Source organism: Schistosoma haematobium, chromosome 2, assembly GCF_000699445.3.
Source record: "Schistosoma haematobium chromosome 2, whole genome shotgun sequence".
Taxonomy (NCBI): Eukaryota; Metazoa; Platyhelminthes; class Trematoda; order Strigeidida; family Schistosomatidae; genus Schistosoma; species Schistosoma haematobium.
Window position 1 is genome coordinate 198,222 of NC_067197.1, and position 13,337 is coordinate 211,558.

At 36.0% G+C, this 13,337-nt stretch overlaps 1 protein-coding gene across 1 annotated transcript in view; it reads left to right on the forward strand.

Moving 5' to 3' along the window:
* The window catches only part of RPL19_1 (60S ribosomal protein L19), a 29,628-nt gene extending 26,773 nt beyond the window's left edge, over positions 1-2,855 (forward strand). Inside the window, exon 7 of the mRNA XM_051214063.1 lies at positions 1,170-2,855. Coding sequence (XP_051067184.1) covers positions 1,170-2,723 — 1,554 coding nt within the window. The 3' untranslated portion in view covers positions 2,724-2,855. The remainder of the gene's footprint in view (positions 1-1,169) is intronic.
* Positions 2,856-13,337: the final 10,482 nt, after the last annotated feature.

Consider the following 13,337-nt stretch of genomic DNA (forward strand, 5'->3'; position numbering starts at 1 on the left):
GATATAAAATGGTCAAGTGCTTGTAAAGTTTACTATTTTACCAAGCAAGCGAGTTGTCTACAAAGATTCTCATATTCTACTCATTAGTAACGTGATAGATATAGATATACATATATATATTCAACCCAGATGCTTCCGAAGGGATAGAAAAAACATTCATATGATAATGGTTAGATGAATGAGTATTTTAAGCATTTCCTGACTATTATGATGATCTGATGAGTAAATGTTAATAACCAAAGGGCTAAAGTTATTAATGTTCTGATAATTTACAGTTGCGTTGTTGGAACTAAATTAATATTTTCTTGAATACTCTTTATCTAAATCAAAAGGTTGGATCAATTTACTTAGTGTAACTATGCAATCTGTTTATCTAAAGTGTATAGGAAATTAAGTGATCAGTGAGTATTAATCTGTGCACATGAGAACATTTCAAGGAATAACCAACTCTTAAATTTGATCTAGTTGTAAATTAGAACTTCTTGATTTGATCATATGTGTTCAATCATTTTTAAGAGAGAGTTTTAAATGGAATATGTTCAAAGTTAAATTAAACATCAATGTCAATGGTATGATTGGTAAGAATCAAATCTGACACTCAGGTCTTAATACCATTTCAAACTTAATGATCAACAAAACCCATACTTTCTAATCATCTTTTTATGAAATGAAACTTCATCATTTCTACATTTTTATGTAATCGTCTGGCTATATGTATGTTCTCTTATTGGAAAACAAACTTTATTCCATTGCCAACTTGCACTTTTATGATTAGTTCATGTGGACAGGGGTGGGGGGTATACATCCATCATTATTCATTGTCGTGAGCAAACTTTTCACTTTACCACTTGCTATCATTATATATATTAGCTAACTATCAACAGCCTATTTCTTCACTATGACAATCTGAAACCTTCCTACATTCGTATCAAATATTCAAAATATATATTCCCCAAATATACTTACTTCAAAGAATGACATTATCATATCCTGTCAATGCAGTGATGGTTTTATTCGTTGTATTTTGGTTATCTTAAATCAAGACTGAATATGTGGCACATCTTGAATATATTCTTGATCACAATAAATGTTTTATAACAAACTTTATTGCTTAATTATTATACTTAGTGTATAATCGGAATCTTTATGTGTGTACTTTTGAATTTCAGAATGAAAATGGTACTAGTACCCTATCTGAAAATGGTAGAAATGAAAGTTCTATTAGTTATAATATGACTTATATACATAAACCGGGTAATGAAACAGATGATGAAGCTAATAATAATAATAATAATGAGGAGAAGAATAATCAAAACAGAAAAATCAATAAATTAATTAACATATCAGAGAAAACGAATGAAAATGTAACCATATCTCCATTATCCACTGAAGAAAATGTTTTCGCGGACAATGATACTGAAAAGATGAATTTCCGTCAGATCGTAAATAACACATCTAAACTGAACGAAGAAGTCGAAGAACAACTGCCTTCAGTTGATATACATCGTCATAACAAAACAATAAATGAATCACTTCAGGTAACAATTAAAAATATCGAAAATAATTCTGTTTCTTTACCGATTACTAAAAATAATGTTACCGTAAAGAAAAATAATCCATCTTTAAATGTTGATAATGCAATACATCATGAAGTAGCAAATCAAACTCATAAACTGCCTATTTTGATGAAAGATCAACGTCAAATGCAAAATGATACCAATTCCAGTTTATTTGAGGATGAACATTATTCAGGAGATTATGATAATGAAATAGAACTTGAAAGAAATAATACCTCCTTACCAATAAAGAATGAGAATGATTCCATTTCAACAGAAAAATCTAATAATGATGACAGTACTCAAAAAGAAATTAAATTACCTTTAGTTGATGAGACTATGCAAAATGACGAAACTTCGAATCAAAGTGATGAAGAAATAATCATAAAAAATATTAATCCAGTAATGAATCAATTAAGTGAAACATTGAACTCAGAAAATCCTGATTCATTTATAACTCCCGCTGAGAAAATTGTTAATAAAGACCTAATAAATGTAGTGATGGACAATAAGAATGTGACAAACAATCATTCAAATCATGCTCAAGATCGTAACGCTGAAACGAATGAAAAACATCAAAATGTCAAGCAAAATGTTGCCGCAGAAAAAGATATAATACCGAATAAGGAAAAGGTGAATAATAACATCAATGAAAGTTCATCCAATAAACAACCTGTCAATACGACTAATGGTAAACAAGTTCATCACAATATCTCAACTATAAATAAAGATAAACATAAACAACAAGGTAACGCATCCACGCAAGACGATTCTAACAATTGGGTTTCTAGAGAAATTACTGTTAGTAGTAGAACAGTAAAACTTCCAAATGAAAAATCAATGAAAAATATGCATGAAATGTTTCCTCATGGAGGCTTACCATTTCTTGAAGTTGAAGAAAAAGATACTCAAAGTTATGATGATACAATACATGGTAAACATTCTCCATCTAAAAGTCCTTTAAAATCTGTATCTTTTACTACTAATAATCATCATAATGATCAACTAATAGGAAGACTTGAAGAATTACTTAGAATGATCACTGATATAAAACATTACTTGGAAATGTTAAAACCATGCTTACCACAACCACAACCAAGACATCCTATGATAAAAATGCCTTTTCAGTCAAAACTACCACCTAAACATAAATTACTTGCTTTTTAACTTCAATTCTTAGAAAAAAGTTCATATACTACTTAAATCTCTTGATTATTATTATACTCACTACTTATAATTGAATGAAGATTGATTTCTTAAACTTAATATTAACAACCAATAAAAGTAAATTAAAAATAATTTCTGATTTCTTTTCATTCGTTTAGTTTATTTGATTAAGAATTTAACAGTGAAAGTATCCAACTCAATTATTATCATATTTTTCTATTTAAATTTCATTTGGAAGGGTTTTTTTGTAGATATTATAGTCATTCCAATGGTTGAGGTCATGAGTTGGTTGAAGCTAGACCACCGTTGGAAACCTGAAAGCACTGGACGGCCGTTTCGTCCTATTGTGGGTCTGTTCAGCGGTGCTCATCCACGATCTCGCCTCCCGCGAGATTCGAACCCCGTACCTATCGGTGGGACCATAATTTACGAACGACCTTTGAGCGATGATAAACTGACCTTGAGAGTTTCCACCACATAAGTAAGACCAAATGAGGGTTATAAATTAGTGTGAGGGATTCGAATTTATAGTTGATGATTAAGGTTAGAAATTAGATTTACGGTTTTCATTACAAACTGACATCAGCCATAATGCCAAGACTGTATTTATCCAAATGGTGGAATGAATTTCGCTCCAAAATCCGATACCTGTTATCTTATACGTGATTGGTCCGTCCATAACTTACAGTCTCGCCGTTGAACCTAACACGATATTTTTATCTTTAGATTTTATGTTTCGAGCGGTTTTATTCAATCATTAAATCTGGGAGGCATAAATTCAAGTTATATATTGGAAATCTGTTGTATAAAGATTACAGAGTTATATGAATGAATAGTGACAGCCGACATAACAATGAGGTCTAGAGTTTTCTTTCGTTTGTCCACGGTTACCTTACATCAAAGAATAGAGTTTACAATATAAAAGAGCAAACTTGGTGGTGAAAGTACCATAATAACCAGTAACTGTGACAACATTGTTAGTTGTACTCATACTCTGTAGCGGAAATGTTCAGACAGAAATCGTCATTCACTTTTAATTAGTTTTAATGATAATAATTTTAAACTCCGCCTGGAGTCCCTCCGGGGGCTACTGCCGGTCCCAAGTCTGGATAAAAGAGGAGGGTTGGGCATGGGGTTAGCGTCCCCATCCCATAAAAAAATAACTCGCTAAAAAAACGCTTACCAGAAAAAATTATTCAAACCTTTTAAACTCTGCCCTGGGAGTCAGAAGGTCTTCATTTAGAAGAACTATGACGCCTCATGATGAAAGCCGAATTCCTTCGGAAGTTAAGAGGCCGATGCCCCTTCTGACAACCAGAGCAACCATTTATTTAGGCACATGGAATGTTCGTACAATATGGGATACCGGAAGAGCCTTCCAAATTGCTGCAGAAATGAGAAGATACAACCTAGAGCTACTTGGGATCAGTGAAACACATTGGACACATGTTGGACAACAACGACTAACTTCAGGAGAGCTCTTGTTATACTCCGGCCATGAAGAAGAAAATGCTCCACATACACAAGGAGTTGCATTGATGCTGTCCAAAGAAGCACAAAAGGCACTTATAGGATGGAAATCTCATGGACCAAGGATCATCAAAGCCTCCTTCAAAACAAAGAAAGAGGGCACTTCAATGAACATCCAATGCTATGCGCCTACCAACGACTACAATGAAGACGCTAAAGATCAATCCTACAATAGGCTGCAGTCAATCGTCGAGAAGTGCCCAACAAAGGACCTGACCATTCTGATGGGAGATTTCAATGCCAAGGTTGGAACGGACAATACTAGATATGAAGACATCATGGGACGACACGGACTGGGAGAAAGAAACGAAAATGGTGAGATATTTGCAAACCTATGTGCCTTCAATAAGCTGGTCATAGGCGGCACCATATCCCCACATAAACGCACACACAAAACCACATGGACTTCACCGGATCACACCACACAAAACCAAATCGACCATATTTGCATCAACAAAACATTCAGGAGGACTATAGAGGACGTGAGAACCAAGAGAGGAGCTGATATAGCATCAGATCATCACTTGCTGGTCGCCAAGATGAAATTGAAACTCAAGAAGCACTGGATAACGGAGCGGACAATATCACAAAAGGTCAATACGGCCTTTCTTCAGGATACTATCAAACTCAACAAATTCAAGATGGACCTCAGCAACAAGTTCCAGACCTTTCATGATCTACTCAATGGAGAAGGAACTACTGTGGAGAGCAACTGGAAGGGGATCAAAGAGGCAATCACTTCAACATGTCATGAGGTCCTGGGTCACAAGAAGCACCATCACAAGGAATGGGTCACTGTTGATACACTGGATAAGATTCAAGAAAGGAGGAACAAGAAGGCAGCAATCAATACCAGTCGAACAAGAGCAGAAAAAGCCAAGGCACAAGCTGAATACACAGAAGTAAACAAGCAAGTGAAGAGGAGCATCAGAACCGACAAACGTAAATATGTGGAAGATTTGGCAACGACGGCGGAAAAGGCTGCAAGAGAAGGAAACATGAGACAATTGTATGACACGACAAAGAAACTCTCTGGAAATCGCCGCAAACCAGAACGACCAGTGAAAAGCAAAGAAGGCAAGGTAATCACCAACATTGAAGAGCAACAAAACAGGTGGGTAGAACACTTCAAAGAACTCTTGAATCGACCAGCTCCACTGAACCCACCCAACATCGAAGCAGCACCCACGGACCTCCCAATCAATGTTGGCCCACCAAAAATTAAAGAAATCAGCATGGCCATCAGACAAATCAAGATTGGCAAAGCAGCAGGACCGGACAACATTCCAGCAGAGACACTGAAAGCAGACGTAGCGGCAACTGCAAGGATACTCCACATTCTCTTCAATAAGATTTGGGATGAGGAACAAGTACCAACAGACTGGAAAGAAGAACTTCTGATCAAAATACCGAAAGGCGATCTCAGCAAGTGTGATAACTACAGGGGCATCACTCTTCTCTCAATACCGGGAAAAGTTTTCAACAGGATATTGTTAAACAGGATGAAGGACTGCGTAGACGCCCAACTTCGTGACCAACAGGCAGGATTCTGTAAGGATAGATCGTGTACAGACCAAATCGCAACTCTACGGACCATTGTGGAACAATCAATTGAATGGAATTCATCACTCTACATCAACTTCATTGACTACGAAAAGGCATTTGATAGCGTGGACAGAACAACACTATAGAAACTTCTTCGACACTACGGCGTACCTCAGAAGATAGTCAATATCATACAGAGTTCATATGATGGATTACACTGCAAAATCGTGCATGGAGGACAGTTGACAAAGTCGTTCGAAGTGGAGACCGGTGTCAGGCAAGGTTGCTTACTCTCACCCTTTCTCTTTCTCCTGGTGATCGACTGGATCATGAAGACGTCAACATCTGAAGGGAAACACGGGATACAATGAACATCTAAGATGCAGTTGGACGATATAGACTTCGCAGATGATCTGGCCCTTCTATCCCAAACGCAACAACAAATGCAGGAGAAGACGACCAGTGTAGCAGCAGTCTCAGCAGCAGTAAGTCTCAATATACACAAAGGGAAAAGCAGGATTCTTCGATACTACACAACATGCACCAATCCAATCACAATTGACGGAGAAGATTTGGAAGATGTAAAAACCTTTACATATTTGGGAAGCATCATTGATGAACAGAGTGGATCTGATGCAGATGTGAAGGCGCGGATCGGTAAAGCAAGAGCAGCATATTTACAACTGAAGAACATCTGGAACTCAAAACAACTGTCAATCAACACCAAGGTCAGGATTTTCAATACAAATGTCAAGACAGTTCTACTGTATGGGGCGGAAACCTGGAAAACTACGAAAGCCATCATCCAGAAAATACAGGTGTTTATTAACAGTTGTCTGCGCAAAATACTTCGGATCCGTTGGCCGGACACTATTAGTAACAACGTACTGTGTGAGAGAACAAACCAGATTCCAGCGGAGGAAGAAATCAGGAAGAAGCGCTGGAAGTGAATAGGACGCACATTGAGTAAAGCACCCAACTGTGTCACAAGACAAGCCCTCACATGGAATCCTCAAGGCCAAAGGAAAAGAGGAAAACCAAAGTGCACATTACGCCGAGAAATGGAGATAGACATGAGAAAAATGAACAAGAATTGGATGGAACTAGAAAAAAAGGCCCAGGATAGAGTGGGTTGAAGAATGCTATTCGGCGGCCTATGCTTCATTAGTAGTAACAGGCGTAAGTAAGTAAGTAGGACAAGAATTTTAACTATAGCAACTAGAATCTATTATCAATCATATAATTTTATGAGAAGGAATATGTTACCAAGCTCAATTGGCTTAGTAACAGTATTATACTGTTTGTGGTTATATTTATGAAATGAGTTCTGGTGAGAAGCCGTGACCAGTGGAGCTAATCCGTATCGGGTAGAAACAAGTGTCTACCTCAGTACAATGGAAGATGGTTGCGCGACTTCGTGGATTTCATATAAAAATGATTTTGAATATAATTGAGTTTATCATATAAACAGAGAATAATAAGAAACAATAATTGTGGATGAACTAAAGATTGTTTAAACCCTTGGATAAGAACTATTCATTGGGACCAGCTGTCGTAGAAATCTCCGTGGCAAACCAAAATCAATTACTGATGACATCGGTCATTAATTGCAAGCTTATACTCTTACTACCTCTACCACTACGGGATTTGAATCAGCAACTGCATCTCTGTACTAATGTGGCATGGCAACTTGAACTAATGTACGTACGTACGAAGTTCTACGTTGTTACTGAATGACTAACTATTAATTGCAAAACATTGTACATTTATTTTGGGTTGTGAAAACTGGTCTAATTATGTCAGGTAGTATAATATTTTAAGTAAAATAGCCTTGAACTTGGATTCCGTGCTAGTTGGCACTTATGAAAAAGGTTCATCTGTATAGTGATGATGAAAATCACATGTTATGGAATCCCATTGAACTCATCAATTTTCAGTTCCTTTCTATCAAACCAATAATACTATGATATCAAGTCACTACAACTTGTGATCACATTGCAACTTGATCTATGAAATTCAATCAATGTGTAATACTAGATAAACTAACCTAAAGTTTCTTCATTTAGTATCTAAGTTGATTTCATTTTGTCAAAACTTACATAATGTAAATTACCAATTTTATCCATTCTAATTAGGTGATTGTTTCTATTCAGTATTTTAAACCTCATATCATTGATTGGATGCACTGGTTTTTGAACAATCACTGTTGTCACTTTTCCCTTTGAAATGATTAAAATACTTAACAGAAAAATGAACAGAAAATTTGATTAATTAACTTATTGAGGTGTAAAAAGGCTACACAATTTAGGCTTAAAAATGAGATTTAGTTCTTTCACTTAATTCAACATTGATTTATAGTTCATCAATAGTTTATTGAGCACACAAAAAGAAACTTCAGATAGAAGTTTGTGCTGATGATAATGTCTTTCAGAAGAACAATGAATGCTCTACGACCAAATCATCCAGCTCAGAGAACAAAACTTTATCAAAATCATCCATCTCAGCTACAAATCCTCTCCACCACATAAAGAAACTGTTCTTATTTCAAACAGTAAGTTTGATCTGAAAAAATTTTTTTTTTGAAATTGTTGAACCGATTTAGGTGAGTTAAACAACTTATTATGAACATATTCTGAACTTATAAGAACAGGATAAAAGGAAACAAGGATTTCAAGGGTACAGAGAAGAAGACAACATTTTAAGAATCACATATACACGCACACATACAGTACGGATATTGATATTCTGTAAAATCAGATACATTTAAATCGACTTGGTGACAGTATGAAAAAATAAAGCATTAATGAAATAATGATTTTATGCAGCCGATGACATTATACTACTCATGAGTAACTAAAGTTAAATATTTCCTTTTCAGTTACTCTCCATTCAAACAGTCAGAAAGTAGCCTTTTAATGGTTATTATTAATTAATACTCATTCCCCATATTAATCTGATCAACATTTTTTTAAAAACGGTGCTTGATTATGTTGTGTTTCATCACCATGACAATAGAATATAGTTGTGCAATATCATGGATTGATTGAAGTTTAAAATTATCACCTCTGGATACGTGCTCAGTGGTCCAAGAGTTAAACATTCACGCGAAAGATCGAAGTTCCCAGGTCTGACTTTCACATGCGGCGTCGTGGATACACACTACTGAGAATTACAACCATCATCAAAAAGGTACAGGTATTTGTATACAACTGTCCATACAAGATACGTCAGAATCACTGACCAGACATCATAAGTAATGATCGACAGTGACATCGAACAAAGCAGTTTCCAACTGAGGAGAAGGTGAGGAAAGGACACTGAAGGTGGATAAGATACACTACGGAAGTCATCAAACTACATCACAAAGTGAGCATCAACTTGAAATCCTCAAGATAACAGAGAAAGAGGCAGACCAAAGAACACATGGTGCAATGAATCGATGGCAGATATCAAAAGTATAAATATTGCTTAGCATTTTTGATCGATGATCCATGTCCCGAAATGGCTAACAGGCTTAAGTATGTCTGAAATGGCGAAACAAATGAATAAAATATTTTAATGCAGTTTTGTGGCACACTATCATATATAAGCTTCGTACTTATTTAAACTCAACAGAAATGGTCTGTAGAAACCTCCCCAAAGTTAATGCATTAATAAGTACTCAAATCATCAAGTACCATTGATAGAGAAGTTAATCTTAAGAAGTAAAGGCATTTTTGTACAGTTACACTAATCATAAAAGCTGAATGCTTAACTTAGAGGTGATACTAAAATTGATACTTTAAATGATATAATACTTACGTACGCCTGTAACTCCTCATGAAGGAACATAGGCCGCTCACCAACATCCTCTATCCAACCCTGTCCCAAGCAATCCTTCCCAACTCCTTCCAGTTCCTATTCATCATTTTCATATCTGATTCTATTTCCCGACGTAATGTGTTCTTGGCTTTCCTCGTTTCCACTTCTCTTCAGCATTCCAAGCTAGGGCTTGCCTCGTGATGCAGTTTGATGATTTGCGTAATGTATGTCCTATCTATTTCCATCGTCTTTTCCTAATTTCCTCTTCAGATGGAAGCTGGTTTGTTCTCTCCCACAGTAGCCTGTTGTTGCTGATGGTATCCGGCGAATGGATGTTGAATATCTTGTGTAGACAACCAATTATACATACTTATACCTTCTTGATGGCGTTTGTAGTAGTTTTTTCAAGTTTCAGCTCCGTACAGTAGAACTAACTATCTTGAAGTTGGTATTGAAGATTGTGACTTTGATGTTAGTTGAAAGTTGTTTTTAGTTCCATATGTTCTTCAATTGTACGAATGTGGTCCTTGCTTTGCCAATCCTCGCCTTCACATCTGCATCTGAACCTCCTTGTTCATCGATGATGCTTCCTAGGTATGTGAAGGATTTTAAATCTTCCAGAGTTTCGCCATCAAGAGTGATTGGATTGCTGTTCTCCGTGTTGTATTTGAGGACGTTGGTTTTCCCCTAGTGTATGCTGAGGCTTACTGATGCAGAGACTGCTACTACACTGGCTGTCTTTATCTGCATTTGTTCGTGTGTATGCGATAGGATGGCTGGGTCATCTGAGAATTCCAAATCGTCTAACTGATTCTGAGCTGTCCATTGTATTCCGTGTTTTCCTTCAGATGTTGAGGTCTTCATAATCCAGTTGACCACCAGAAGAAAGAGGAAGTGAGAGAGTAAACAGCCTTGTCTGACTCCGGTCCTTAATTGGAATGCATCTGTCAGCTGTCCTCCATGCACTACTTTGCACTGCAGTCCGTCGTATGAGTTCCGGATAACGTTGACAATCTTCTCAGGAACTCCGTAGTGTCGAAGAAGTTACCAGAATGTCCTCCTATCTACACTGTCGAATGCCTTTTCGTAATCAATGAAGTTGATGTACAGTGACGAGTTCCACTCAACCGATTGTACGACGATGATCAGTAATGTCGCAATTTGGTCTGTGCACGACCGATCCTTACGGAATCCAGCTTGTTGATCTCGAAGTTGGGCGTCTACTGCATCTTTCATCTGGTTCAGCAACACCCTGTTAAAGACTTTCCCTGGTGTTGACAGTGGTGTGATGCCTTTGTAGTTTTCACATTTGCTGAGGTCTCCTTTCTTTGGAATTTTGATGAGGTGTCCTTCTTTCCAGTCCATCGGCACTTGTTCCTCCTACCAAATTTAAATGATATGTATATTTAAACTATTGGTTATTAGTCTTTTTAGTGTCAACTAAATAATGTGTTTAAGCACATTTCTAAATAATTTGCAACATAATAACGTATAAACAAAGATGGATAGTGGCTATCAGTAGAATCCAGTTTGACTCACATTTCGTCCTATTCGGGACTGGTCATCTGGATGTATTTGCATCTCAGAGTTGATGTTCACTCTGAGACTCGAACCCAGTATCGTTCGCTTAAAGCACCATCGAGTTATTCGCTTAGCTATAGAGTCCTGATAACCACTTGTTTTTCCGATGGGGTGAAGTTGAAATTCACTTGATATTGTTTACTTGAATGTTCCCATTGATAATTAGGATTGTAATTGATTAATTTATCTCTGATTGTCATATTTGCATCCTGTGCATATTGCCTCGATATTGCCTAAATTCACAAGAATTATAAACAAAGATGGATAGTGGCTAGCAGTGGAAACCAGCATACGTGTTTTGTTCTATTTGGGACTCGTATAGTTAGCATCAACTCCACCTGTAGCTCTTCTAGAGTTACTGCCGGTCCCAAGCCCGGGTAAAGGAGGAGGGTTGGGCATGGGGTTAGCGACCCAATCCCATAGAATACTAACTCGCTAAAAAAACGCTAACCAGGAAAAATGATTAAAACCATAGTTAGCATCGAATGAACAAGATTGAAGCTTGTATTATTTCTGATAGAGGATTCTTGAACACTATCATTTTATGAAATAATGAACCACTTCATTTGTGATATTCAAATTTACTGTAATTGCTAATATGGAATTCAAGTTGAATGAAATGTCAAATTCACTGTCTTATAGAGTTAGTTGTATTAGATCATTGTTATTAAATGCCTATACAAATTGTTTTAACCTTTGAATAAATAAATTATCATAATCCTATTTATCTTATCATTTATAATCCATTCATGTCAAATATTCACATGTAAAGCTGACCATGCTTTATACATTTATGTATCCTAGTGCTTATCTCTTACATCACTTTCATACTCATAAATATCAAGTTACCTATTACTCATTGAAATGACGACTACTACGACTAACACTCCAGTTTGCATCCATATTTTCTTTTTCATCTCTTATCATTTGCCTGAATGTTTGAAATAGATGTACTTTTGAATACTTTCCTATTCAAGTTTTAATATCTAATCTGTTAATAGATAGATTTGTTGACAGAATATAGAAGAAATGAAGAAAAGGATATCTATTTCATGATGAAAGGAATTATAGGATATAGAACAAAAAAAAAAGGAAACTGTTATGCACTTGATTACAAACTTCCATTAAAAGTTCATTTTGAGAGAAAAAAAACGACTTTAAGTTTATTTAACGTTTAATGAAAAACTTATTCATCATACAAGATTTAATCTTCCATCATATTCGTTGAAATGAACTCATTTCTCAAATTTGTCTATCCAGAATTCTTTTTTTTGTTTTTGAAAGAAAAGACTGACTTTTATAACACTACTTACTTCTAATTTGATTTATTTTTTTCTGGTTAGCGTTTCTTTAGCGAGTTAGTTTCCTATGGGATGCGGTCACTAACCCCATGCCCAACCCTCTTCCTTTATCCAGGCTTGGGACTGGCAGTAGTCCCAGAGGGGCTCCAGGCGGATAATATCACTTAATTTATTAAACATTTTCTTCACTCGATTATTTTGACTTGAGTTTATGAGGTATTGTCAGTTTGTGACTAGTTTTTGTAAGATTAGTCTCATGCACATCATTAAAAGTTATTTTTGAGACTGTGCAGGTTAAATTTTTGTCAACAAAAGAGTATGAATAGACTCACATTCATGAAGGTTACTCAGATTATCCAGCTCATGAAATATGAGGGGAGTTTAATATATATTATTCTAGTTTACTGAAGAATAAATATATAATCATTTGGAGCTACGTTTTCACTTGATAGGCTTGTATAATATCATTCAGTGTCGAAAACATCCATATAGGTTTCAGTTCAAAAATGTGTACGGAATGATCTATTACAAACTGAATATATAGGGGATGGCCGATTTATCACTGTTCTGTCTTTAGCATTCATTGTTTATACATAGAAAAGGGATGGTGGAGATTTGTAGCTCAGGTGGATTATATAGGTAAAATTTTGTTCTCCAAGTTGGATGGTTCAGTCGTACAACTTTCATCATACTTCTGAACGACATCATCAACATAATCTTCAGGTAGGAGTGAAGTGTTCAAACTTGTACACATATAACACACCTTGTCCTGTTGACATCAATCCTGACTTTTAATTATTGACCTTTAACTTGTCATTGTCTACTTCTTTATTTTGATTGTATCTCCCACTGATTT